This window comes from Oculina patagonica, chromosome 7 (assembly GCF_052425735.1).
Source record: "Oculina patagonica isolate OP01 chromosome 7, crgOcupat, whole genome shotgun sequence".
Classification (NCBI taxonomy): Eukaryota; Metazoa; Cnidaria; class Anthozoa; order Scleractinia; family Oculinidae; genus Oculina; species Oculina patagonica.
The window spans coordinates 30,684,359-30,711,793 of record NC_135764.1 but is presented as its reverse complement, the minus strand read 5'-3'; the positions used below and the strand labels follow the sequence as shown (position 1 = coordinate 30,711,793).

Below are 27,435 nucleotides of genomic sequence, written 5' to 3'. Positions count from 1 at the left end.
CAAGATGGGAATTAAAAACATGTATTCTTAAGGGGGCTCACAATAGTTTTAAGGTTTTTTAGCACTTTTACATTTAAAGGATTCAATAAAACAAAATAACATTTCTTTTTACAATTTCTTGGGAATAGCTACTAGTTCGATCGTCAGTGAACCGAAATATAATCATATGACGTCATCACCTGTTACCATAGCAACAGGATATGGGTGTAAATGGGAGCCATCATGGAGCTTCTAACGGTAATAGCGCAAAAATTAACTCGGTGACCCCTATTTTTCTGAATCTTATCCAATTCTACATTAAAAGGGCAGCAATTATAAAGAGTTTAAAAAAATTCTCTGGAGCAGATTTTATGTAATTACTCAAAACCGTAATTTTTGACTGGCTAAAAATCCGGTCCAGAGAATTTTTTTAAATTTCACCTGTAGTTTTCTCTCAGGCCACATTACCTAATTTTGAAATAAAAAAGTGGGGTCACCGGACTTGTTTTTCAGTTAAATTTAGGCTTTTATAGATTGTGCTAGCATAATTTTTGGCATAATTGGAGCTAAAAAGCATAATTTGTGAAACGAGCACTGCCACGGCATAATTAGCAATTTTTAGCACTTTTTGGAGCATAAATTCATAAAATGTAGTAAATATGGTGTACTTTCTACAGAAATAAATGAAATTTAGGTAGTTTGTTCTTGCAATGCGTGTTTTAGCTATACAATTGTGATTGTTAAGTCGTTGGAGGCATTTTACAAACGGTTTAGAGATGCGAGCAGCTAATTTGGACAGCTGACGGCCGTGATAAACTGCCATAAACACAAATAAATTTACAACAACAGTTTATTTAAAAAACATCATAATTTGGTGTCGTTATTGCGCACCTCTATGTATAGAATCTACGTCATTTTGTGAGCATAATTTCGGAAATCAGAAGCATAATTTGGGAATTCTGGCATAATTTTTGCATAATTTGGCAAAATTTTGAGCACTGCTAGTAGCATAATATGCCACTTTTAGGAGCACAATCTATAAAAGCCTAGTTAAATTACTTCGCGTTTCAAGAAAAGCCACGCGTGATCCACGCGCGTTTTAAAATCTGGCCTTTACAAGATCCCATCTTTCGCATGCGTAAACGTTGTCCGCTGGTCAATGCCCTCGATTTCCTTAGAAGAGTCGCTTGCTCGCTTTAAGTTGGCATGTAAATCGAAGTGCCGTTAATAAATGCAGTAAACTAAAGCCACAGACAAGGCCGCTTAAGGAAAGATAGAGAAGTAAACGTGTATTGCATGCTTTAGTTTCGGGAATTTCGTAGGTTTGGTTGGAAGTCCACTCCGGGGTCTACACGATCGATCGCAGCGTATACATAAAATTTTCTCCTCGGCACCACGTATGCTGATCGACAAACATTTTTTTCTTCAGCTAATAGTAACAATAAAGACTCTTTGCGGCTAAAAATGTCGTGAAAACGCGATTTTCTCTGAAAACTGGATAAAAATAGACTTCGACAAAAAATTTACGCGCCGCCATGTTTGTTTTTCTTTTTCATGGCTGAAAAATCCCGCGAGTGACGCGCGTGATTCGCGAGGTTTCGACCCAGGCCTCAGGCGACCGTAAAACTATTGTGAGCCTCCTTTAATTCATTAATAATTCATCACGTTAAACAAAACAAAAATAAATCATAACCATAAAGGAAGTTCGGATTCCCGGTCTTAATTAGCACAGATTTTTAGATTTTTTAGTAGTTTTTCTTTCGATTAAGAAGATATATCAAACACTCGAAACATTGTTTCATTGGCTCTCCAAACACCTTGAATTTCGTCAAAAATACTCCGCTGCGCGTCATATTTTCAACAAAAAGAAGCGTTTAGTACATAAGAAAAGACTTGGTACACCGACATGGCCGCCGTTTTATTGTTTTGGAACACGTTCCATAGCATTCATATAAAGACTGAATTCATGTCCACGTCTGTATGTTTATTAACAATGTAAAAATTCTAGAAGCAGAAAGTGAACATAGGATTTTTTCCTGTTAGAGAGGGTCTCAAAAAAGAGTGTTGGGCAGGGGACTTTTGGAACGTTTAGTAAAATCGAAGATTTTGCACTGGCCGGGAATAGAACCCGGGCCTCCCGCGTGGCAGGCGAGAATTCTACCACTGAACCACCAGTGCTTCTTGGCTGAGACTCTAATTTGTTTCAAAAGAATTCTTATTCATATAAGCCAGTGTTTCAAAATAAAGGAAAATGTTTTCCATTTTTTGTACTGACTGTAAAATGTACATGTGATTCCAGTTGTTGAGAATTCGCGCCGGCATTTCGGCATTTCTGCATGCAGGTGACCACGTGTGATACTGATCGCCAGCCTAACGGAATTTTAAAAGTGTACCTAAATTTTTAGAATGCTATCAACTCGGTGAATTATTCACGAAATACACTACGAGATCTATTGTATTTTTTTATTGTCGAACTTTATTTTACAATGCCATAATGTTAAATATCTGGGTAGGACTATAATTATATAGACGATATTAACGTAGAGGGAAGTAAACAGAAGTTCTTGTTCAATGCGGGTAGTCATTGTACGTTAAAAAAATTTCCACTAAGTGTGAGGGGGGGTATAGCTCAGTGGTAGAGCATTCGACTGCAGATCGAGAGGTCACCGGTTCAAACCCGGTTGCCCCCTTAAGTTTTAATCAATCCAATTTTTTTTAAAAAAATAACTTCACCTTTTTACAGGGGCTAGGTCATGCAGTTTGTTGCAATTCCACGGGTCTTTGCTACATATTTGTCGCGCGTGAGTTGAAATGAAATTTAGTTGTGTTTAAGTTGTCATGATCGATAGATCTGCATTCTGAAATGGAAATGAGCGTGAATTCTTAACGAATGGAATTACATTTTGCACTAAATCTTTCTCGTCCCCATAGCCCTTTCGATTCTCTTAGCCGGCTTGGCACGAGAAAACGAAGGGCTCTGGAGACAGGATTTTTGAATTAATTTGAATTTTTGATTGGCTGTTTGAAACAAAGAATTCCTTAACGGAAGTCGAAAACGTAACGACTCTCTCATACATTCTTTTGAAACATCATGACTGCAAACATGAAGAACGGAAGTCCTAGAATCTAGGACTGGAAATCCTGTGTCCCCAGAGCCCTTCGTTTTCTCGTGCCAAGGCCAAGCGGGCTAAGAGAAACGAAAGGGTTATGGGGACTAGAATGGCACTCCCTCAGTAAACAAGGATTTTTTTCTTTATTTTAAAACACTGGCTTGTATGAATAAGAAGTCTTCTAAAACAATTCGTTTTGTTAGCCATCAAGCACTGGTGGTTCAGTGGTAGAATTCTCGCCTGCCACGCGGGAGGCCCGGGTTCGATTCCCGGCCAGTGCAAGTTCCATTTTTCTTTTTGTACCAGGAGCGGTCGCCCCTGTTTTGTACTAATTAATAATCAGCAAAGCTATAAATATTCGTTTGAATGCTTAGTTTGCGGCGCTCCGAAATTTTAGTAGACTGCAAAACAGTCGCATTTTTGCGAATGCGCTCGGAATTCGAACGAGAGGTCGGCAGCCAATGTCAAATCTGAGAGTGAGACTGGGGAGAGACGCTAAAAACTGAGACTACAAAACACTCGCATTTTTGCGAATGCGCTTGGTCTTCGAACGAAAGCTAGGTCTGCATCCAATGTCAAAACTATGAGTGAGAGAGTGCGAGACTTTGTGCCTTCGATAAGCGATTTTCAGATAAAGAACGACTGTTTTGCAGTCTGAAATTTTTGCTACGTTTTCTTTCATTTATTTTTCAAGTCTATTGAGCGTCAATTAAAAAAGATCGTGATACATGCTTATGATCATGGATCGCCAAAAAGACTGAAGAACTGCTGAACACTGCCCTGAATAAATACAATGTGTTTTTAATCTCAAAATACATCAAGCACTGGTGGTTCAGTGGTAGAATTCTCGCCTGCCACGCGGGAGGCCCGGGTTCGATTCCCGGCCAGTGCAATTTCAATTTTACTTTTTGTACTAATTAATCAGCAATTTAAAGAAAAAGCCATTGATATTCGTTTGAATACTCATCACATATTGCGGTGTTAATCAATTTTGCCTGACCAGTCAGCAACCCGTCGTAACGTATTACAGGAAGGAAAGAGAAAAATTTAGTTGTCAGCCTTTTCAAGATTTTTTCTCCTTTAAAATTTGGTAGTCGATTACTTTTTGAAAACCACTTTATATCAACATTTTTAAGAATTTTGTCCACACAGGCATTTTCCCAAATGTCATTTGACCGAATTTGGACCGAATTTGCTTTTTTAGTGTTTTTCAATCTCTTTAAGAAAAAATATTGTTATGTAATAGCTGACAATGAACAGCAGTTGACTATTTCACTGCGAAACCACAAGACTGAACTACATAAAAGCTATTGACAGGGATGTTGAAAGGACAGTTAATAAAAAGATTGTAAATGAATCGCAGTTAAGCTCCTGATATACAATGCCTTTCCCGAGAACGTTTAGTTAAAGGGGAAGAAATCGTGCGATATAAAACATTAAAAAATCGACGATTTTTAATAACAAGCGACACTACTTAATTAAAGGACGTCGAAAAAGTAAACTAAAGGGGGCAACCGGGTTTGAACCCGTGACCTCTCGATCTGCATGCAGTCGAATGCTCTACCACTGAGCTATGCCCCCTGCACAGGAAAGACGGTGCATTTAATTATCATCACTGTAACCGAAACCACCGAATTTCGGGTCACCATAAATTTATAAGTTCCTTCAAGTTGGTGGCATTAGGCCATTTCCGAGTTACCCTTTGCCTCTGTTTCAAAACGAGTGCAAGTGCGAAACCATTCAAATGAAAATGAGTTTGATTTGCATGAAAATGGACCTGTAGGCGAAACTCATTTTCATAATAATGGTTTCGCACGTAAACTCGTCATGAAACAGAGGCAAAGGGTAACTCGGAAATGGCCTATTCCAACCCAATCCTGTAATAACGATTTCAGTGGGATCGGGTTTTTTCGATCTCTTACTAACATTCATTAGAGAAGTACAAGATAATATTAAGTACTTCATATTCTCTTGAGATCAAAGTTTTTTTATTTCGGTGCGTAAAACTTGCCAGTCCGCTACATTGTTACAGGAAAATTCAGATTTCTTGAACTTCCCAGGGAAACGAATATTGGCTGGAGAAATCGGGAACTCGTGAAATCGGGGTTAAAACTGCAGTGTTCGACTTAGTGAAGGATATCCAAGGAGAACGACTTTTGGTTCAAGTTATGCGGAGGTTAGAGAAAACGAGTGTTCAAAAAATCGGGATTCCTTCGTATAAATACGTATCTATTAAAACAAATTTAAAAGGCCGTTCCTGCCATATCATCTTTGTAACAGTAAGAAAGCTTATAGCAAAATTTATAGGTTAAACAAATCAATGTCCACATTTCTAACTAAGCACTGGTGGTTCAGTGGTAGAATTCTCGCCTGCCACGCGGGAGGCCCGGGTTCGATTCCCGGCCAGTGCAATTTAGATTTTGCTTTCTGTGCCAATTATAATTTCAGTAACGCTAAAAATTTTCGTTTGCACTCTTAATAATTAAGTTTAAGTCGAACATCGTAACTTTATTTTTATTTTTGGTCGATAGGCTTTTTTGCTTTCTAATTTTGCCAGAGAAACAAACAAATACCATGCAGAATAAACCATAACAAAACCAGCTGGCAAACATCCCATGACATTGATCAACTTGTATAACGAGCGGCAACACTTATAAAAACATGTTAAGATTTAAATCTAAAGGGGGCAACCGGGTTTAAACCGGTGACCTCTTGATTTGTAAGTCCACTGATCAATACCCCACCTGCTTCCCCCCCCCCCCCACACACACCCCCGGGGGTCATGTACAACCGTCTACGTTAGCCCTTTAGTCCACGATATGCACATACAAAATCTCCTTACTGATCCTCAAACACTTTCCTATACATAGTATTTATTGGGAGAATTGGTTAAAAGATCAAAGCAATTTTCTTTGGTGATCATTTTATTAATTCTCATAACCTTTTATCTTTACCTGTAAACTGATAATTAACAAGTGTGGCACACCTAGTGGTATTTCTAATGATTCTAACAGTTTGTGGCGCACTGGATTGAACTTTGAGTTGATTTTTTATTTATTAATTTTTTCAAGTATATCGAGTGTCAATTAAAAAGGATCGAAAGATAAGCTCACGGTTAGTATCCCTCGATTTCACTGCAAACCGCCGCCTGGTTAGCTCAGTTGGTGGAGCGCCGGACTGCTGTGCGGGAGGTCGTGGGTTCGAACCCCAGACCGGACCAACACTCAGGGTCTTCAAATAACTGAGGAGAATGTGCTGCCTTTGTAATTACATCTGCAAATGGTTAGACATTTTAGTCTTCTCGGAAAAGGACGATAAACCGTAGGTCCTGTCTCCTGTATCTTCAGTCTTCTAACAGGGGACGTTAAAGAACCCACACACTATTCGCAAAGAGTAGGGCACGAAGCTCCCGGTGTTGTGGTCTGGCCTTTACAATTGTATCTTAAATTACAGTATGTGTAAAAGCGCATTTGAACATATATATATATGGAAAATGCGCTATATAAGTGCATTATCATTATCATTAAACCTGGGCATGTATCGCCAACAAGACAGCTTTGTTTGTTGTGCTGAACACTGCCTCGAATGAATAAAATGTCTTTTAAAACAAGTCGCTCAAAGAACCATCAAGCACTGGTGGTTCAGTGGTAGAATTCTCGCCTGCCACGCGGGAGGCCCGGGTTCGATTCCCGGCCAGTGCAAAGTGAATATTTTCTTTTTGAGGGACATTTTTTTCTAAAATAGTAAAACAATATAGTAAGAATATTTTGTGGAAGCTTTCCGCGGGGAAAACAAATGGCATTCTCGAGGCAGAAATTATATTTTCGGTAGTACAAGCTTAGTTCACGTTTCGGTTGATTATATATTTTTCTGCGGAAAAAATTGTTTATATTAATTTTATAGAAAGAAGGTGATCGCTATTTCTCTTGCGAGCCACGCTTAATAGGGTATTCCAGTAAGAAAAGAAAAGAGTGGATCTCAGATGACACGTGGTCTTTAGTTGAAGAAAGAAAAGAGTTAAAGAAACGCATGCTTAATAATACCCAAAATACCCCAACCGAGGACCTTCAGCAACAATACCGGGCTAAGGATAAAGCTGTTGAAAAAAGTGCTCGCCAGGACAAAAGGAATTACATCGAGAATAAGGCGGGAGAAGCAGAAGAAGCAGCGAAGGTAAATGATAGCAGAAAGCTCTATAACATCACAAGAAGTCTCTCAGGCAAAACCCACCAAAGCTCTACAACGATTAAAGATCGTAATGGCGATGTTTTAACAACAATTGAAGATCAACTGAAACGGTGGGCTGAACACTTTAGTAAAACACTAAATAGAGACGATCCACGCAACCCGCCCCGCCTTGAGACTAACGTGCCTGATCTAGACCTAAATTCAGATGCCATTAGTAGAGATGAAATCCGACAGGCAATCAAACTGCTCAAGAACAACAAAGCCCCTGGTTATGATGACATACCCGCAGAACTGCTTAAAGCAGACATCGAAACAGCTACAGAGGTGCTCTTCGTATTGTTCGGGCACATATGGCAAGAAGAACAGCTTCCGGGTGACTGGCGCAAAGGCCTCATTGTGAAAATCCCAAAAAAGGGTGACACTACAGAATGTACCAACTGGAGGGGAATAACTCTTCTATCTGTGGTGTCTAAGGTATTCACCAGAATCATCCTGACAAGAATTCAGAATGCAGTGGATAATCAGCTACGGAAAGAGCAAGGAAGGTCGTAAAGGAAGGTCGTGCACAGAACAGATTTTCACTCTAAGGAACATAATAGAACAATGTATGGAATGGCAGGCATGCATCCCTGCACCTGAATTTTATTGATTTTGAAAAGGCTTTCGACAGTGTTCATCGGATCACCCTATGGAAACTCTTGCGGCTTTATGGCGTCCCACACAAGATCATCAGGATGATACAAGCCTTGTACAGAGATTTCACATGTAGCGTTCTCCATGAAGGAAATTTAACACCATGGTTTGCCGTGGAAACTGGGGTCAAGCAAGGATGCATGATGTCACCTTTGCTGTTTTTGATTACCCTAGACTGGGTGATGAAAGAAACAACAACTCACCAACGTACTGGAATCAGGTGGAAATTGACAACCGTATTAGAAGATCTGGATTATGCGGATGACCTCTGCCTTCTATCCACCCATGGAACACATCTAGGCGAGAAAACAGCTAGATTACAGAACAATGCGCGTAGAGTTGGGCTTAAGATTAACACCAAAAAGACCAAATGGATGAGCACTGGATGCAAAAGAAATTGCCAAATAAAGATAGATGGACATGAGATAGAGAAAGTAGAACAGTTCTCTTACCTTGGCAGTGTGATTGATGTGCAGGGAGGTGCCGATGCAGATGTAAAAACGCGTATCGGCAAAGCTAGACAGGCATTCATAGCACTGAAACCAGTTTGGAGATCCAAAAGGATTTCCCTTAAGACCAAATTAAGATTATTCAACTCAAATGTAAATACAGTGCTTCTCTATGGCTCCGAAAGCTGGAAAACAACACAGGACGTAGTTAAAAAGTAATTGAGGGTTTTTATCCACAAGTGCCTTCGTATTATATTGGGAATAAGATGGCCACAAAAAATATCCAACCTAGAAGTACGAAACATCTGTAAACAAGAGGACATCATGGTGAGCTTAACCCGCAGGAAATGGAGATGGATTGGGCATGTGTTGAGGAAGGAATCGGGGGATGTGGCTAAAGAAGGTTTATTCTGGACACCAGAGGGAAAGCGAGCACGGGGAAGGCCTAGAACAACTTGGCGAAGATCGGCCGAGAAAGAACTTAAGTCCCTGCACCTGACCTGGAATGGGATCCGGAAGGCGGCACATGCAAGACCGCTCCCGCTGGAGAGAGACTGTAGAGGCCTTATGCGTCCAATGGCGCGAAAAGGATCGATGATGATAAAAAGCCATCCCATGCGGTATATGTAAATTTTCTCATTTCAAAATGGAAAGAATCTAAAATTTCCTATTTTAACACTAAGCCTGCATAATTTTAGTCAAAACAATATAATGAAAGAAGGTCATTTGCTATATTTATCCTAGATATAAATAAAATCGACTTTGCTGTTTTGCAGTTCGTTTATATAAAGATTAGAATAAACATAGAAATATAAATATTATCTGAAAGTTTAGTGCTCATGGTGAATTTCAGTGGAGTAGAGTAAATAATCCTGTACTTAAAATGTTTTTCCTAACCTTAAAAAACTGTCCTCCAAGAAATTATAGTTAGCCAATCAATGGCGATCATTTGCTATCACCTGCAGTTTTGTTGACTGTTTTACATGTGGTCGTAGTTTTAAAACCCAGCAGAGAAATCACCGATTTGTTTAAACACGATATCTAAAATATTTATCGTTTTTAGAGATTCTTGACCATCAGATGAAGCGAGCAATACATTTTACAAAATTACTGTATTGTGAAATTCTGTTGAACAAAATCCATCTGACGTGAAAAGTGTTATTTTTTTTGCTGATCCAATGTTTTTTACACTTCCGCGCCGCGTCTTTACACTTTGTTATGATTATGCGACAAAAATGGAATTCCACGACATTTCTGAGCTGAGCTTCTGTTTAATAAATAAATAGGTACTGCAAGGAACCAACTGGTATTGTTTTTACTTTGTGAAACAAACATTCAGCGAAGTTCTGTTGGAGAAAGCTCACTCATAACGCTTTCAGGTAAGAGAAAATACTATTTGTTTTACACTCTCGTCTCAGAAGTGAAGTAGATTGTAATTAATATGGCTTTGAATGGGTAAGAATTATCGAAAGAAAGAAATTTTTACTAAAGCAGTGTGAGAAATCAGGTATTTTTCTTCATAGAGAGAAGAATTATAAATAAAATGTCATGAAATCAATAGCTACCGTGAAAAAGGCTGTTCCTTCGTATTGTTTTTTTTTTTTCGGATCATGGTTCGCTTCACACAATCCGGATCAACCGAAGAAATCACCATTCAGAATCTAAACACTTGACGAATCACAAAATAGGTACTGCTGTTTTATTCTAAAGCACTGTTGAAATTTACTTTTCTCTAAGGATGTAAATCTCTTTTGTTTTTAAGGTATTTTTCATTATCGAAAATGAAGCCCCGGATTATGATAATCGCCGTTGTTTTAGCTGTGGCAATCCAAGTAGAGAGCTCTGTGGGTGAGTTGTTTCCCGAGTTGTTGTATTAGACAATCCTTAAGATTAATTCTGTTTTGTAAATTACGTTAATAAAGTTTAATAACAATGCATTCATGGCATCTTACCATCATTTAACTTTTTTACAATACAGCAAGATTTCTGTGAAATTTATAAAGTAAAACGGGTGTAGAATTCGAAAGAGAACTAAAGGAATATCTTCAGTAATGAACTGGCAGAATACCGCCTTGCATTCAAGAATCATAATCTAACTACCGAATTCAACGTCTGTAGTTGTTAACAGTTTAGGAGTCAAATAATCACTTTTTGAGTCCGCTTAATCTCTTGCAAACGGTCCAAGTTCTTTTTTTTGTAATTGCTTAAATTTGCGTTCCATCGGGTAATTTAATTTCAGTGATAATTTACGTGCCGGTAAAAAATTTTGTGCTTGAACAATTTCATTAGTCACCAGTGATAAACAACCTGTTGCTGGCGAACGAAAGTTAAAAACACGGAAGCTATCTACTTGATTTTAAAGCAAATTATACCTGAAGATCTGCCTGTTTTGTTTTTACCGAAGAAGAAATGTAATGTGTATATCATTTTCAGCACATCGAGTTTCTAATGTCTTATTTAATGCAGCCAGTTCTGTTCAGAGCGTGGCCATTGAAATTGCAACCAAACAGTTTAAATATGGCACCAGTACTGGCTTGTAATTTGCAGTTGGAGGGGGAGAGGGTGGTATGAGACAAAGTTGCCTGAGCCCTTGTTTTTTGCAAGCGATGTTGCTGAGCAACAAGACTTGTTCTTGTGCTATGCGTGGGCGTGATAACGTCTGCTCTGCGTGCTTGTGCTTGGGTTATTGTTCTTGTTGGAGAAAAGAAAGTTTTCTAGTATTTTAAAGATTTGTCAAAAACGACACTTTTTCTGTGTGCTCGCAACAGGAAAAGCGTTCATCGCTTAAACGCGATATCTTACATTTAAAGCTATTGATTGGGTCCGGGCAAACTGCTCTAGAAGACCCTTTTTATTATATTCTGATAATTCACTTTCTATTTTAATGCTATAATTCACATGCTCTTCTACATTGTATTTGGGGGTTATGCCGGTAACTGTTTTACTCAGAGTTCCGAACAATGTTTCCTAGCTAATTGTTTTTTTTTTAATTCTTAGTTCAAACAAAGCTTGCTGAATTGAGGGCAAAGAGTAAGTATCAACATTGTAAAGAATGTAAGCAATGAAGGAATTGTGGAAAGAGATTGTTTATCTTTATTTCTTTATTGGAAATGGGAATTTTGATTCACACCTGTGATTTGTAAACAAAGAATGAATAGTTTAAAACGAAGTGTACAATTTACAATCACCCCACCCTTACTTTACAGTTTTTGAATAATACAGAATTCTTCTGGCAGAAATCTCTAAATTAGGAAAAGATCTCAACCGCAAATCCGTTTGCGTTTATTGTTTTAATGCTGTTTAAAATTGCTTATACTATACCTATAATATCAATAAAAGATAAATAGGATTCTTATGGCTCTTAGGGCCAATCCGTGCTATCCCCAATTACGTAAAGTTCTTTTTAGTTACATGGAACATAAAGCCGTATAACTTGGATGCACTCTTTCTTTTTTCTAGGGAGTCCATGTGGGGCGACTTGTGCTCCTTCCTGCGCACCAATGTGCCAGCCATCATGTTGTGCTCCTCCTCCTCCACCACCCCCACCCCCACCGCCTGCTCCGCAGTGTCCAGCCCAGTGCTTGCACTGGACAACTACTATCAACCCAGCAGGAGGAATGCCTCAAGTGTCTCCAATTCAGACAACACCATGCCCTGCTCAGTGTCAGCAGGTCGGCTGCTGCTCTCCTCCTCCTCCCCCGATGATGATGCCTCCTCCTCCTCCTGTAGTCGCTCCTCCTCCTCCTCCGGTTCAGCCACCACCGCCCTGCCCCGCAGGATGTCCTACAGCTTGTTATCCCGCCTGCTCACAAAAGTGCTGCAATCCACAACCTCTTCCACCGCTTCAACCTCCAATGCCTCCTATGATGCCTCCTCCAATGATGCCACCGATGCAACAGTGCCAACCGTCCTGTGCTCCTCAGTGTTGCCAGGGGCCACCTCCACCCATGATGATGCCCCCACCTCCCCCAATGTACATGCCTCCTCCCCCTCCCATGATGATGCCTATGATGCCTCCTACACAGTGCCCAATGCCATGCGCTCGATCATGTGCGCCATCATGTAAACCTGAATGTTGTGACAAGAAGAAGCGTGACGCTGAATACTAGTTTGGCGTATTAGTAACGCAACACATGATATGATAAGACGTTGATATGACAATGGTGACGCACGGTGCGTGATGATCACTGTAGGGAAAGTCGAAGTTCAATATATCTTCGTTTCCTTTTTCCTTGCTGTAAATATAATAAAAAAACCGTTTGTTTATGACACGAAGGAAACTCATTTTGGGCGAGATTATGCCTGCTTACCATATCATTTAATGCAAATTCATTCGACAACAAGGTTGTACTACTAGGGCGATTAATAAAATTGTTATTTGAGTTACCCTCAGTTTTATTCATCTATAAATCCATCCAAAACGATCTAAAAAACTTGCTGCGTCGGTGGACAAGTGGGGTTCTAAGTTGATTGTCAACTTGAAGTTGAAATAAGTTAATTAATTGCCGTAGTGAAGTTGGAAAACCCGCTGACGTTTCGAGCGTTAGCTACTACCGTTCCGCAACGAAGAACTCCAAGGAACTGGAAGAAGACAGACCAGAAAATGACGTATGGTCTTGGGCGTTAAAATGAAGCAACGCTTACAGAAAACATTTATTATTTTTAAGAGCAGAGTAAAGAGCGCTCCATAAGTGCCGCTTATTTGTTCTTTTTTCGGGGATAAACGAATAAACAAACAGGACTTGCTTATCCCTTTCTAGTCTGTGTACAGCCGTCCCGCTCCCCGATTTTTTAGGGGAGCGAGACGGCTGTACACAGGCTAATCTATAATCCCCTTCCTATAAAATAAAATACTACCCATGCTTTTCATGGGCTCAAAGGAAAAAAAGTCAAATTTTTATTAGCTCAACGATTAAACTGTTTTCAGTTTTGAATTCCGAGTTGAAATCGTATGCTTAAACATCACTACTTTGTAATAATAAATATTAAAAGACCAATTATATCATCTTGCCTTTTATCAAATGATGCTATGAAGAATGCATTGTGAAATAAAATTACCCGGACAAAGGTTTCAGATTTAAAAGCTACAAAGCACAGGTTATAAACGCGTATTGCCAAGGAAGAAAAACAATACTTTGTCTCTTGCATGCTCGCTTGTCATTTTCTGGCCCCTCTCCTTAATACCTTTCCAGTCTCAGAATCGATAATGAAATATTCTCACTGACTGTTCTTGCATGTCTTTAAGAATTTGGTAGTAACTCTAGACAACTTCCCAGTGTTTTTACAAAAGAGTCACGAAGAACAGTTCGAGCTCTTTGAAACACTCCCGACTACTTCCTTACCAAGACCAAAGGATTCCGAGAATAGCACGAGCACTCCCAAGTACTCTCTTACCAAGACCGAGGGATTTTGAGAATACTACGAGAACTTCCGAGTTCTCCCTTACCAAGACCGAAAAATTCCGAAAACAGTATAAGAGCTCTAAAGTTCTTCCTTGCCAAGACCAAAAGATTCCGAGACTAGTACGAGCGCTCCCAAGTTTTCCATTACCAAAACCGAAGGATTCCAAGACAGTACGAGAGCTCTCGAGTTCTTCCTTACCAAGAACGAAGGATTCCGAGAATAGTACGAGCGCTCACGAATTCTTCATTACCAAGACCGAAAAGTTTCGGAGAAAATTGCGAGTCCACCCGAGCACTTATCAAACATCACTTTGCAATGCAAGACGCGTTTCGAAGCCTACCATACCCAAATTCGGAATTCAGAAACTATATTTTTGGTTTTGTCAACCCGGACACGGTTTGGCAAACTCTGCACAATATTGTGCTGAATTTAACGAGCCAAGATATCGTATTCCTAAATACTCCTAACGTCTTCACAAAGTGCCGTATTAGGATACTTGCTTCAAGGCAAACATACTTGAGTTCTGCCTGGTAATATGCAATGAAAAAAGGCAACTACGTATACGTTTGTGTTTGAACACAATTTAATTGACAACATCACATCAGTTGTATATAATACTAAGCTGTGCGTTTTACATCTGATCTGAAAACAAAACGATCACAAGAGCTCGAATCCCATCTTTTACTTGTAGTCAAGTTCCATTTCAAAGCAGTGGAGTAATCCTTATTTACAAAGACATTTTTCCTGAATTCGAACTCTTTTGAAAAAAACTGACAGCAGTTAGTCTTCTAACTAAGTCTTAAAAACATGTTGTCAACACAAAGTTACACCGCCCCAACATTCTTCAACTTGAACACGGGGTGTTCAACCGCAACTTGTCTTGAAACATCGTCGTCAGTTCGTAGAATAAGCAGTCGTCGTTGAGTCTTCATATCTACTCTTTGTCGTCCTTTTCTTCATCGTTCTTCTTGTCCTTTTTCTCTTCCTTCTCTACCTTGGCCTTCTTGCAACAGGTACTGCAGGGGGGCATGCAAGTAGGTGGGCATGGGGGAGGGCAGGGAGGAGGGCATGGTGGTGGGCAGGGGGGTGGTGGGAAGTGGTGCTGCTGTACGTGGACTGTCTGGACAGTGTGGCATGGGGGAGGGCATGGGGCAGGAGGTGGGGGTGGGGGTGGTGGGGGTCCAGGGTGGCTATGGTGGACATACACGTGAGCGTGTGACGCAGTTGAGAAAGGAGGAGGGGAAGGCATGGGTGCTGGAGGGGGACCTGGTGGGCTAGCGTGGAAGACGTGGTGGTGCACGGTGTGGCCAAAGTGGCATGGTGGTGGGCAGGGAGCTGGTGGGGGAGGTGGAGGGGGAGGTGGTCCTGGATGGAAGTGATGGTGGATAAGATTCGACTGGCTACTTGTGCTTATTGGAGGAGGTGGTGGGGGTGGGGGAGGGGGACAGCATATTGGTGGGGGAGGTGGTGGTGGTGGTGGTGGCGGGCAACAGGTTGGTTGACAAGGACAGCTTGATGGGCATCCATATCCGCACTTCTTAGCTCCTACACAAAGGTAAAAAACAAAAACAAAAGTGAGGAATACAAATGGTGAATTTCAAAATTTTAAGTAGAAGAAAGTTAACGAGTAATTATCTTGAAAATTAAACACCTTTATTGCAGAACAGGAACCATTCAAAAGCAAACTATTTTTTAGCTAGACAGACCAAGCAATCATAGACGGGTTACTCCACTTACCAATCGAACTAATTGACAATTTACTGGAGGCTCGATTCTTCTCACAAAATAACACTCGTTCGAACAAAAATAAAATATTATTGACATTTTCACAAAAATTTTACAGGTAGTTATGGCTTAAGTTCAAACTCTGGGAAATCTTCGTTTTCGTTGTATAGAGTTTGTAAATAACAACTAACTTAGCTATAAATTTAGCATTATTTTTTTCAGTTCATGGAATTGCTAAATGAAGTTGTCGTTAAGAATGGTGATCAAGATAGACACGCTATCGCACGCTTCCAAATTGAAAAATTTAAAACGTTAAGTTCGAAAGAATAAACTTTTTTCACCAGTTTGGCGCGGTGTCTGCGAACTGGTGGTGTGGTTCTTGTAGACAAATGACGATAGAAACAACCTGCTACGAAAAATGATGTTATTGTCTTTGATCATTTACTCAGTTTTGCTAGAAATAAACGAAATTTGATCAGAAAGATTCTTTTAAGCTTTTTACAAAACGTATCACTGAAGAAATAACCGAACTAGCGACCTATAGCGAAAAAAATTTTGAAATTACTGAATGGTCGAACAAGTTGTACTTGCATGTCATTGTTTATAAGTTTACATCTTAACACAATTTCGTTGGATATAACTCTTCGCATTTAGTTTAAACAAAATCCGACCCCTCTAACATGTTCAATTTCTGCCATTTATACCGAGAATATTTTCAAAACTTTCTCATTTTAAGTTAGGTTTTGTTAAAATTTGTCGGCCTGCAAGCGATAACTTATCGTTTGATGACCACATTTTCGATGAATTATTTCAGTTTGAGTAAATCCAACGTATGTAGGTTTGTAGTTTCTATTTCCTTACCTTTAAGCTGATTCAGCTTTTTCTTGAGGATCTTCTTTTTAGCTTCAACAGTGAAGGCTACCAGCACAATAAGTAAAAGAAAGATTCGCTTGTCCATGTTGCCTGGAAAAGAAAAAAGCAATATTAGCTACACTTCTCAGACTTCATTTATATTAAATTGTGGTTTTCGTGCCTTTATAACAAGGGCGTCGCCCATTTTATTAAGCGTCTAGGAGATTTAAAAGTCCTCACAAATAGAAAATTTATATCGTTAAGAATACCTTGGTGAATTTAAGTATTCTTAACGGACTATTTATTTTATTGCTGGTTACATTTTCTATATTTAGCACAATGATATGGTAAATCTTATCTGAAGAAAAATTCTAACCAAAAATATAGATGCGAATCTTAAAGATGGCAGTACAATTTCACAAATGCTTGCTTATTATAAACTTGCGATTATGTTTCTAAACGATTTGGCTAGAGCATTTGCCACCAACAAACTAACAAGAACAATACAATTAAAACAAGACTCTTGATTTCAAGCCAGTTTCAGCGATAACATTTCAATAACCCCTAATTTTAATCTTAGTTTACTTGGTTCAAGAAATAATATAATTTCAACGAGAGAAGAAGAAGAAGTCGAATGGTTGACTTTTTGAAACAAAACAAAACGGCCGTTGAATAGATATACGATATGGCAAGTAACCTTCAGTTCTGACTCACAAAAAACAACCTGATTAGCTTTATGATATTTTAAGTAAAGTTTACGTCGAGCGGCCTTACCTTTCTTTCAGGAAAACCTAAAATCCCTGATTCCTCGGGCAACACAATCAAGAAATTGCTACTTTGCTTTAAATGGAAGACCTTGCGATGCGTTAATCGTAAGGACTACCCGTTCTGGTTTGTCGAATTTGATTGGCTCTCGCGGGCTTACTCATGCATGACCCAACGATCCAATGTGACGACGTAATCGAATGGTTTTGGTGTTTGACACGAGGGGGCAGTTTTCACCGCCGGCGATTAATTTTTTACGCCTCGCAGGTAGGTTGTCCCGGAACACTGACTTCTATGTCAAGAATCCTATATTGAAATCTTTCATAATAGTTTCCCGGCACTTTCATGGTGTTTGGATTGACACGATGAAAGAGACCTGTAAACTGTGAATCGCTGTTTTCTTGAAATCTTTTGAACCATGAACGAAGCACACAAACCGTTTTCCTAAAATAACGCCTTTTAGGAGTTGTTTGGTGTCACCTTTCGTGAAGTTCGTTCCGCAATATTCCTAAACCATAGCTTGAAATATGCGGTATTGTAGCTACAGACATTGGTTTTATTGACCTGCTGGTGTTTGTCGGCTGATATCTGTTCACCCGTTATCGCCTGCGTTTCACATAGGATAACTTTATTTGAAATTTACACTTATTTTCTCGAGAAAGTTGTATAATATTCTCTTAAAACATTAGAGTTGTCTGGTTTTGAGTTCAGAGGCAATGTTCGTGCAAGCAAACAAATAGTATTGAAACGTTCGAATAAATTAACAGTCTTAAATAACGGCTGACAACATGAACAGGCTGAAGTCTATAATTATTTGCCTGTGGCTTACCAGGAAATAGCTGTGAGAACGGGAATTATTTAATCACTACCGTGTGATCAGAAATAATAATAATTCTCAAAACCCCTAAACTTAACTTAAGTAGCCAGAAAAAGCTATTTTGACGAAGTGACTTCGCAAAAAAATAATTCTGTTCTCAAAGGGTTCTCTAACTTACATAAGTTAACTTACTATATTAAATGACTATATATGACTATAACTTGCATAAAAACGTCTTGAATATTATAACTCGGCAACTTCATGAGATTTTACTTTTTCGATAGCGGCTCTTGCATTTTCACAGAATATTATCAGCTCAACGGAAAGGGCCCGGTAATTTTTTGTCACCCTCGGAGAAAAATCAGCGGCTATTTTTAACCAATGTGAAAAGCCTCTGTGAATTGATATAGTCTTTTGTAAGATAGGACTGCTGATCGGCTAGCTTCTAGGGATTATAGCCGTGACTTGGCGAGAAGATAAGTAACATTGCATAAAATACCGGTTGGTACTTCAAATGAGCTGGGAATATTTTTCTTGTTTGTTTGTTTGTTTTTTTGCTCATTTTGTTTGTTTGTTGTTTTTTTTTTTTTTTGCTTGCTTCTCATTGTCTGGAACGTGGAATAAGAGGTTTTACTGCTCTTAAATGTAATAACTGAACAGTCAAAAATCGTTAATTATAAACTATAATTCAAGCGGGGATCATGCGTTTTCTATCGTGTTGGGACAGGGCAAAGATATCAAAAGGTGAATGGTAAGGGAAATTGGGCAAAGAAGTCTGTCAACTCAATTGCTTTTTAAGGAGCAAATGGAACGGTGGACAATTTAAACACACCACAAAAATGTTTCTCATTAACAACACTTTATTTAATTACATGAATTCCGACAGGAACATTTAGCTTCACAAAGGAGCTAGCACACAAATTTGTCACTAGAACGCAAAATATTCTACAAAACGTCCGTACATAGATGTTATTATTACGTCAACGTAATTGTTTTTCCCTCCGGTCGTTTTCCAGGCGAAGCAAAGTTCACCGCCGACGCCATAAAGATACACCATAAAACAACCCCCCATATAACAACATCTGGTCACGCATGTCCTCGTATGTACACCGCTGAGGCTTTATCCTGATCGCTTCTTGCAGCACATAGGTGGGCAGGCTGGTGGGCAGACTGGAGCGGGAGCACAGCATGTTGGTGGGCATGGTGGTGGGCAGGGTGGGGCAGGGACAACTATTGGGGGAGGAGCAGGCATTGGGCAGGGGCATGGTGGTGGTGGTGGCTGGTATTCCCATACGTGCTGCATGCTCTGGACAGTGGCTGGTGGAGGGGCTGGCTGAGGGGGAGCAGGCATGGCGGGAGCCTGAGGACCCTGGTGGTGGACGTGGTGGTGGTGGACAACAGTGGTGTGGTGGATCTGTTGGGGAGGGGGTGGTGGTGGTGGTGGTGGGGTACAACAGTAGGTTGGGCAGCTAGGAGCACACATCGGGGCCATACATTGGTATCCACATGGGATTGCGCCTCTCTTTTCTGTAAACAATAAATACAAAGGACACATTAGTGACGATAACATGAAGCCTGTCTTCTCTCTAGATGACGAAATCGCCATTTTTTTTAGACGAGTCGAAATATTAGCAATCTCGATAATCAATTCTAATCTTTCAACCTGAGCGCTTTGGATATTGCTCCGGAGAAATCTTTAACCCGGCTAATAATTCTTCCGAAATCAGATTTGTTTGTCTTAATACGCTCAGCAAAATTCACCGTCTTTGTCGTCAGACGTTCTTTTAAGTATAGATTAAAGGGCAAAAAACAGTCTTGTATAGGTGCGAATTGTCTAGACGGTCCGAAACAAAAAAATCCTTACAACAGAAAAACTGTGCAATAAAATTGAATTTCATATTCATTGTTACATCGCTACGGGTTTGATAATTTTGTTTTGAATTGTTTAGCTTACTTTCGTGTGTCGTCTTAAAACTTTTACGTCAGTGAAAATATCAGAAAATTTAATTTAAATTCTTCTGTAAATAGATTAAGGTCGTAATGTTCTAAACTATAAGAAAAAGTTGTTTAACTTCTCTAAAAATGTTTCATGGTTGTGATAACACAAGCATAAAATATTAACTTGTTGAGATCTTGAAATAAAATCCGTTTTCAAGAGGAAAATTCGCTCCGGATTTTGTCAATCCTTTGCGATTTTCATGGCTATCAAACGGCGATACTGTTTTATAAAGACTTGTTTGAAATAAATAAACTAAATTTAAAGGATATAGCAAATTGAGACTCAAGGTTGAGACTTACCTTTGAAAGATTTTGCGCTTACGCACACGACGGCGGCCAAAAGAAGGAAAACAAATCGTGCCATTTCTGCAACTTGAAAATAAAAAGGAAAAGTTCGTTAAAAAGGTACTCACAAAAGCTAAAATGATTTAAAACATTTACCGCTGTTCTCGATTCTAAGATTAAGGTGATCATCTTACAGCTTTGAACGCGATAAATAGCCTCGAGGATATTTGCTACCTCAACTTGAGAAACAACGTTTAAAACGTTTTAGTAGAATAGATGAACTTATAAAATATCACAGACAGATGAAAGGCTGAACAATAAAACTTCGACTTCAGAGACTATGTGCTATCAGCGTTATGGTTATAAATAGATCTCATCTGGTTACCTTACCTTCTAGTCAGAGCTCGAATCGATCTACTGAGCGCGCTGAGAAGTGATTTCCAATAGAGGATCTTATTAATTATGTCGACGTTTGACCAGCCGCAGGTCTTAGTCCATGCAGTCGCTTCCTATTGGCTGCCGATGACTACGGATCACAGGATTTGAAGAAAGTCTATAAGTTATTCATAGTTTTGGTTGATTTCATTGCACACTTATGAGCCCTTGTGCCAGTCCTGATGACTAAAAGATGAAGTCATCGATGTCATTGCGTCAGGAAAAGCGCGCGCGCTTGTTTCGCGCCAAACTCGGGCACGCAACCTCCAAAAACATCCCCGATTTCTTTCGATTCTTGGAAGCGGATAGTACTTTATTTCTGTGATATGGTTTATTTTTTCTCGATTTCGAAAACGCATAAGAAATAATCTCTGTGGTACCTGGTTATTTTTTGACAGTAGCCAAAACATTTTGTTACGAAATCCAGGTACCCGTCTAGACTGTGAAATCAACCGTTGCATCATTTTCCCTCCTTGACTGTCAAGCCCTTCAAAATCTATCCTACTGAGATAAAGTTTTCGGAAATATTAACTCGTTCAATCTTTCTCTGTTTTATCGCGCCTTTATGCGTTTAAAGTGTGTTATTTACCAAGCCCTTCCGTGTGGTGTTGTGCTATTTTGTTTTATTGACCTCAGAAACAGGTGCTTGTATTTAGAAAACTGATAAGGCGTTTAAACGCTGTCTGACCTTACAAGATGACTACAATAGAATTTTTATGCTTTTAAAAACAATATCCCTTTCGGTTATTTTCCGCGCGCAATTGACCAACAAACATATAACGGATTAAATCCCCTATAAACCCAATACCTTTTTAGGCCCTTTGTTTCAGTAAATAAGTTTTTAACTTTCTGAGAAAACTATATAAAACCATAACAACCATCAAAGAATACGGTTGAACTTGAAACTCCAGCTTCCGAGAACAAACTAGCACTAAATTAAGTCACTTTTAGGAAAAAAAATAAAGCAGGAAAGAACATGAAAACAGACATTCCAACACTTGTTAAAATTACTCGGTGCGTGTTAGAGGTTGTTCTTTTATAAAGTTGCTCATTTTAATAAAAACAAATATCTATATTGCTTCGTTGGTTTATGACCCATGTTAAATTGACTGTTACCGTTATAGCGCCAATGAGCAGAATAAACTAACAAGGGCCGATACGTAGAAGATCTATCGAGGAAATTATGTACAAGAACATGGGCACCAAGTCTTTGTGAGTTTAATTGTGAGTCACTTATTGTGCAAATAAAAGATAAAAGAAAAACGTTCTATTCCGGCCTACCAGAGAACATTAGGCCAGGGGAAATAAGGTTTATACAGTTGAATTCCTCATCGGATGCTGAGTGTTAGGTAGCGAACCATGTTGTATAAACTTATCTACTCACTCTGAGTACCGACGAATGTGTACGAGCGGGGTAGAGTAGGGCAATGGTACCGGGAACAACTTGGGGTCGGGTGGGTTAGTAGGTTTCAATTTTTATGCATAAAAGACCTTTTGAAAGTGTGGGTAAAATGGGAACTTTCGTTATTCCTTAATACTAACTCCTGTAGTGTGTAGAGAGTTCTGAATATTGGTTCGTTTTTGTTGTTATTTATGTTGTCGTTGCTAGGGCTGTTTTTCTTTTCATTAGCAGATAATTTTTAAGCAAAATTCCAATTATGTTACAACCAAGATATAATGAGGAGGCAAGTAATGTAGTTTAAAACGCTTCACCTTTAATTAAATATCAATAACCACATGTACAACTTTTCTGAAAACTTCACAATGGTGAATCGACGAGTGCGTTTATTCACAGGCGTACGAGCATGCGTACTACAGGTAAACCGCATCACAAGCGCATCGTTCAGGACGCTAAACACGTCGTGTAACATACACCGAAATGAAACCTAACTATGAAGCTCGGTTAAGTTAATCGTCATCATCGTCGTTTTCTTCCTTCTTGTCTTCCTTCTTTTCCTCGGCTTTCTCTTCTTTTTTATCTTCTTGTTTATCTTCTTGTTTGTCTTCTTGTTTCTCTTCCTCCTTGTCCTCCTGCTTCTCAACTTCATCTTCCTTCTGCTCCTCCTTCTCGTTTTCAACCTCATCCTCTGCAGAGCCGTCATCATCAACCTTCACCTTGTTCTTCTTGCAGCAGGACACTGGGCAGGATGGAGCGCAGGTCACGGCACATGGAGGTGGGCAGGGGGGTGGGCACGGTGGTGGGCAAGGGGGTGGGCACGGGGGTGGGCAAGGGGGTGGTGGTGGTGGTGGGTGGACGATGTGGTGGACGACCTTGTGGATGTGGTGGATTCTCTGTGGTGGGGCCGGTGGTTGGCATGGAGGTGGGCAGGGTGGTGGGGGAGCAGGAGCCCATTGGTGGTCGTGCGTGTGTTGAACACTAGCAGTGTGGCATGGTGGAGGGCAGGGAAGTGGGCACGGTGGGGGTGGAGGAGGCAACTGATGGTGATGTGTTACATGATGGATATGGTGAACTGACTGTGGAGGGGATGGAGGGGAGCACGGTGGCGGGCATGGTGGTGGGGGAGCTGGTGCCCATGCGTGGCTATGAGTGTGTTGTACACTAGCGGTCATGCAAGGTGGTGGGCATGGAGGAGGGCATGGGGGAGGGCATGGAGGAGGGCATGGGGGAGGGCAAGGTGGTGGGCACGGTGGGGGTGGTGGTGGGGCACAGCATGATGGCGGGCATGGAGGTGCGCATGCGCTTGCCATGCATGGGCCACATTTCTTTGATCCTTGACTGCTTTTAACTAAAGAAAAAATAAAGAGAAGAGAATGCGTTTTAATGGTTTTCAATTAGTTTAAATCTTCTTGTCTTCAAACACCCGCCAAAATAAGTCCAGTCGTAAAATGTGTCTATTTACCTCACTTAACAGGTGGTTTTAAAGGTGGAATGCGTGTGGCCAGAATTTTTTTGTCGGTTCCCGTTAAGAATATCCGAAAAACTTTCCAAATAAGTTTTTTCTTCTAATTGATCCCTTTTCTGATAGCTTTGTGAATTAAACCCGGCTTGATATTGTAAATTAAATTTACATCAACGAAAAACAGTACTTAGTTAGCATTCTATGCGTCTTTATCTCGCGAACGAAGCGATCGAGAAATAAGATGAAATACAGGAACGCGTATTATAACTCATAAAATCCTGTTTATTAATACCAGTCATCCGGGTTATGTGAACAACAATAAGTTCCTTTTATCCCCTTTTTGCCATTTTAAATGATAAGTTTGAATTTCATTCGATGTTTCACAATATATCTTTTATTTACAGTGATTTATTATCGTTAAATCGTGCGATCTGTGTCGCTAATTCTAAAGAAAATAAAAACCCTTACCTTTCTTGATTTTATTAGCTTTGGGGTGTTTTCCAGCCTGGACTAAGGCAACCGCCACTATTAAAAGACATACTAACAACGCCTTTGGAGCCATGATGGGCTGTTAAAATAATACATGAATAATAATAAGTTAGGCTTTTGAACAAATGAACAATTTAACTATTTTGTTGAATTTAATTCTAGCAGATACCAACTCCAGACTTACTTCAAGGTAAATCAGAGAAGTTATCTACCATTACCTAACTAAACACTTCCTCTCTCGATCAAGTCTGAGGTAAGGGTTTGGCGTTTTCTCGAGTAATTATATCGTAATAATAAAATATAAACCACGTTTTTCTCGCTTTTCTACTTCTATTAGTGGCTTTGTTTATCCCTTTATTGGTTTGCGTTGAACCAAAACGAAACAATTCACTTTAAAAACGATTTGTAGACTTACCGTCTCTCTGAGGCTAGATCCTTGAACACGGATTGAATTCTGATAAACTGAAATAAAACGTTTTATGCCAGGGCCCCTGAAACGTTAAATTATTCACCGGTCTTTGTAATCTCTGATTCACTCAGGTCAGGACGGTGGCGTGTTAATTATTCACGGCTTGTGAGGTGATTTGGATTTCGCGCGTAAGTTCTTATTTTTGGACGAAAACAAAATCTTTGGACGCACACAAATTATTTGCATTTTGTCAGAATTATTCAACGACGTGATCCTGTTTTCTAGTGATGGGATACTTACGATTGTTTCTCAAAAGGTCACTTCTAAATTCACTCTCCTCGTATCAGATCAGTGCGTGTTGTTAATATTTCAGTATTCACCAGTTATGTCGTTAGCAAATGACAAGGGAGCACCAGAAGTTTGTGAGGAAAAACACGCTTTAGAAGTTTATTTACTATCTAGCGCGTCTTTAAAACTTTCAATTTCTTTAAATATCTTTTTAAAATCTTGCACAGTAAAACTTAATTGCATATTAAAGAAATGTAAGCCCGAAATGCTTCGTGGTTATGTTTCCAACGCAAAGAGAATTTCGCGCCAAAAAAATTCTTGTTTTGACTTCTAAAGGCGTAGATACCCGCACTTGAAATGAAATACATCGCTTGTTAACGTTATTTTAAAATTAGAAGTGGTTTCCCATCTCAGTGTCACTGGGCAAAAACTATTTTCCGCCGTTTTTATGGGAATGGCGCAGATCTCTGCATGTTCACGCCCTTTTGTCAAACCATAGTAAATAAGTTTTCGACAAAGGTCACTAGTCACTGAATATCAGTCAAGACAATAAGGCAGTCTGTACAGGAATTATAGCTTGCGGTAATAAGCCTGTGAACTGGGTTGTTTGTCTCATTTAAGCTTAAACTATCGAAAGAGTAAACTAACTCTTAAAAACAAACGCGGTTAGAAAAAACGTTTCAGTGGCTAGTTCCAAACAAATATGATAAAATAATCCAATGCAAACGGTAAAAAAAATTCGCGATGATTAAACGGAGCGATCCTTAAATTTGCTTGTAGCGTGTTTGTAGTCAATTGCTTACGGTGTCAACATCGATTGAAATTGTTCTGTGTTAAGAAACGCTTTCATCATTCAAGGACACAATATGTTTTATTCGCAACAGTTTCAATAAAAACATTTTCAAGCTATTTTGATTTTGCACACCATGTCGGAATTGTGAAAGATTAAAAAGTATTAAGGGTGTTTAAATGGTTAAGAACAATTTAGGAAGAACATTTAGGAATATTTTAAGAACATTTTTCCAGAAACATGTTCGAAGGATAATTTTAATTAAAATGTTTCAGTTTGAAAGAGTAAAAGGAAAAGTTACTGTTGCTTCGATTCTGCAACAAACAATAAAACGGCCAAGACTTAATAAATTTATTTGCTCTTAAGTTTGTTTGGGCGGGTTAGGGTGGGGTTGGTTAGCAAGTGCAAATGGCCAGACCGTTCATAGCACACTAATGGCCAAATGTTTGAACAGACAAACTGGCTCTCTAATCTTATTCCCATTAAAACTGCATGACAGCAGTTAAGAAACTTTTTTGACCGAGTCAAATCGCTCAACATTTCAACTGTCTATGGCCTCTACAAGTTCCTGGGTGATCGTCAGAGCGTTTAGGGGTTAAAAATCATGGTTTGGTACCCACGTAAGGATCTAGAGCACCGTTAGGTGTTATCCCGGTACGTTTTAAGGTGTTAAGCCGGCAATAATGGACAGAAACATTTTTAAAGTTTTAATTAAATTGTTGCCACTTAGAGGTGGAAATCAAAGCTACGCCCACAAAATGAGTCTGGTATATTTTAGGGGTTGTTTTATATGGAACTCCCTCCGACACCATCAAAACTGATTACAGTGCAAATTACACAGATAAGAAATTAGAAGAAATCACTTAAACTTTCAAATTATGTTACTAGTTTGCCATCCTCTGTCTACCTCTCAACCAAACTCCTTTAAGAGGAAAGTTATTTTGAGAACTATAAGAGCTAACGAACGGGACAATTTTATTAGTTGGCTAAGCTTGAAGTGTCCGCACATCACAGAAAACATGATTGAGGTAGACAAGTCTTATGCGTGCTCAATTCCAGCTGGTACTCTTCAATTCTGGGAAAACTGGGACGACTATTGTTCACAATGACAGCAATGCAAGTAACTTGAGTTAAATGTCATTGTCACTTTGTAGCAAATTGTTAAAGAGAAAATTACCGTTAAAGTCACAAGCTGGTATTTTGGGTTTCTCTGAATAAACATCGAGACGATTTACAGAAAGAGAGTACCCGGTCGGTCACCAAGTAAAAATTTGGCCGAAAGCATTTTCATTCATCGTGTTGGGCCAAAGAGCGAGAAATTCCGGTTGTTCTTTCGTTGATTCATTCTGTAATTTTTCTTTAGCCCTCGACAAATAATGTTAATCGCGTAAGGTGTAACGAGATTTCGCCAGACAGAGCATAAAATAAGAATCGGTTATCAAATAAGACAAAAAACAAATAAACAAACACCGTCTGTCAGACAAATGGGTGCTGATGTTCATAACGCGTGCGAGTCACAATAAAATGAGCTATCGACTGGTCATTGAATAACAATTGCAAGAACATCTTAACAAGTTGTTCCCAGTTTTTAACCGTGAGCGAAACCAATACTTACTAAGAAAGCAAGCCGTTATGTTTATGATGGCTCTGTGATGGGTTAAAAGCAATTTTAATAATTTTTATACATTGTTTATAAAAGGAAATAAGTTAGTGACCCTAGTCAAATCGTCTGAGATGATTCGGGTTTTTCACATTTACGCTCTACGCACTTGACCAAGGACCATTGAAACAATCTGGCACCTGTAAGAAAAGTCCATGACCCCCGCCCCCCCCCCCCCCCCCGGGCGATGACCCCAGAATAAAGTTATTAGTTTCTAAAGCAACTGTTGTGCTGCGTCC

The 27,435-nt window shown here is 39.5% G+C and overlaps 4 protein-coding genes and 7 non-coding genes across 12 annotated transcripts; 6 read left to right on the top strand and 5 right to left on the bottom strand.

Moving 5' to 3' along the window:
• Positions 1 to 2,086: 2,086 nt before the first annotated feature.
• Positions 2,087 to 2,157, bottom strand: Trnag-gcc (transfer RNA glycine (anticodon GCC)). Its single transcript has one exon. It is a non-coding gene; the product is annotated as a tRNA-Gly (tRNA).
• A 440-nt stretch (positions 2,158 to 2,597) lies between these two features.
• Positions 2,598 to 2,669, top strand: Trnac-gca (transfer RNA cysteine (anticodon GCA)). Its single transcript has one exon. It is a non-coding gene; the product is annotated as a tRNA-Cys (tRNA).
• A 630-nt stretch (positions 2,670 to 3,299) lies between these two features.
• On the top strand, positions 3,300 to 3,370 carry Trnag-gcc (transfer RNA glycine (anticodon GCC)). The gene has a single exon. It is a non-coding gene; the product is annotated as a tRNA-Gly (tRNA).
• Positions 3,371 to 3,910: 540 nt separating this feature from the next.
• Trnag-gcc (transfer RNA glycine (anticodon GCC)) lies at positions 3,911 to 3,981 on the top strand. Its single transcript has one exon. It is a non-coding gene; the product is annotated as a tRNA-Gly (tRNA).
• Positions 3,982 to 4,594: 613 nt separating this feature from the next.
• Trnac-gca (transfer RNA cysteine (anticodon GCA)) lies at positions 4,595 to 4,670 on the bottom strand. Its single transcript is given in 2 exon segments — positions 4,595 to 4,630; positions 4,635 to 4,670. It is a non-coding gene; the product is annotated as a tRNA-Cys (tRNA).
• Positions 4,671 to 5,429: 759 nt separating this feature from the next.
• On the top strand, positions 5,430 to 5,500 carry Trnag-gcc (transfer RNA glycine (anticodon GCC)). The gene has a single exon. It is a non-coding gene; the product is annotated as a tRNA-Gly (tRNA).
• A 1,219-nt stretch (positions 5,501 to 6,719) lies between these two features.
• Positions 6,720 to 6,790, top strand: Trnag-gcc (transfer RNA glycine (anticodon GCC)). Its single transcript has one exon. It is a non-coding gene; the product is annotated as a tRNA-Gly (tRNA).
• A 2,884-nt stretch (positions 6,791 to 9,674) lies between these two features.
• LOC144659997 (uncharacterized) lies at positions 9,675 to 12,805 on the top strand. Of its 2 annotated transcripts, none has more exons than XM_078520538.1 (4): positions 9,675 to 9,798; positions 10,182 to 10,267; positions 11,417 to 11,449; positions 11,879 to 12,805. In XM_078520538.1, exons 2-4 carry the CDS (start codon positions 10,201 to 10,203, stop codon positions 12,526 to 12,528), a joined length of 750 nt encoding a protein of 249 aa, XP_078376664.1. In that variant the 5' UTR covers positions 9,675 to 9,798; positions 10,182 to 10,200; the 3' UTR covers positions 12,529 to 12,805. The 2 variants fall into 2 exon arrangements, with proteins under 2 accessions (XP_078376664.1, XP_078376665.1); XM_078520539.1 differs by lacking the exon at positions 9,675 to 9,798 and adding an exon at positions 9,995 to 10,107.
• A 1,578-nt stretch (positions 12,806 to 14,383) lies between these two features.
• LOC144659924 (uncharacterized) lies at positions 14,384 to 17,292 on the bottom strand. The gene is made up of 3 exons (XM_078520453.1): positions 17,174 to 17,292; positions 16,409 to 16,510; positions 14,384 to 15,367 (listed from the first exon to the last, which is right to left on the bottom strand). Exons 2-3 carry the CDS (start codon positions 16,503 to 16,505, stop codon positions 14,757 to 14,759), a joined length of 708 nt encoding a protein of 235 aa, XP_078376579.1. The 5' UTR covers positions 16,506 to 16,510; positions 17,174 to 17,292; the 3' UTR covers positions 14,384 to 14,756.
• Positions 17,293 to 18,823: 1,531 nt separating this feature from the next.
• On the bottom strand, positions 18,824 to 20,787 carry LOC144660032 (uncharacterized). Its single transcript, XM_078520578.1, has 3 exons — positions 20,655 to 20,787; positions 20,280 to 20,351; positions 18,824 to 19,508 (listed from the first exon to the last, which is right to left on the bottom strand). Exons 2-3 carry the CDS (start codon positions 20,341 to 20,343, stop codon positions 19,102 to 19,104), a joined length of 471 nt encoding a protein of 156 aa, XP_078376704.1. The 5' UTR covers positions 20,344 to 20,351; positions 20,655 to 20,787; the 3' UTR covers positions 18,824 to 19,101.
• Positions 20,788 to 22,392: 1,605 nt separating this feature from the next.
• Positions 22,393 to 24,552, bottom strand: LOC144659647 (uncharacterized). The gene is made up of 3 exons (XM_078520133.1): positions 24,465 to 24,552; positions 24,029 to 24,128; positions 22,393 to 23,446 (listed from the first exon to the last, which is right to left on the bottom strand). Exons 2-3 carry the CDS (start codon positions 24,120 to 24,122, stop codon positions 22,608 to 22,610), a joined length of 933 nt encoding a protein of 310 aa, XP_078376259.1. The 5' UTR covers positions 24,123 to 24,128; positions 24,465 to 24,552; the 3' UTR covers positions 22,393 to 22,607.
• Positions 24,553 to 27,435: the final 2,883 nt, after the last annotated feature.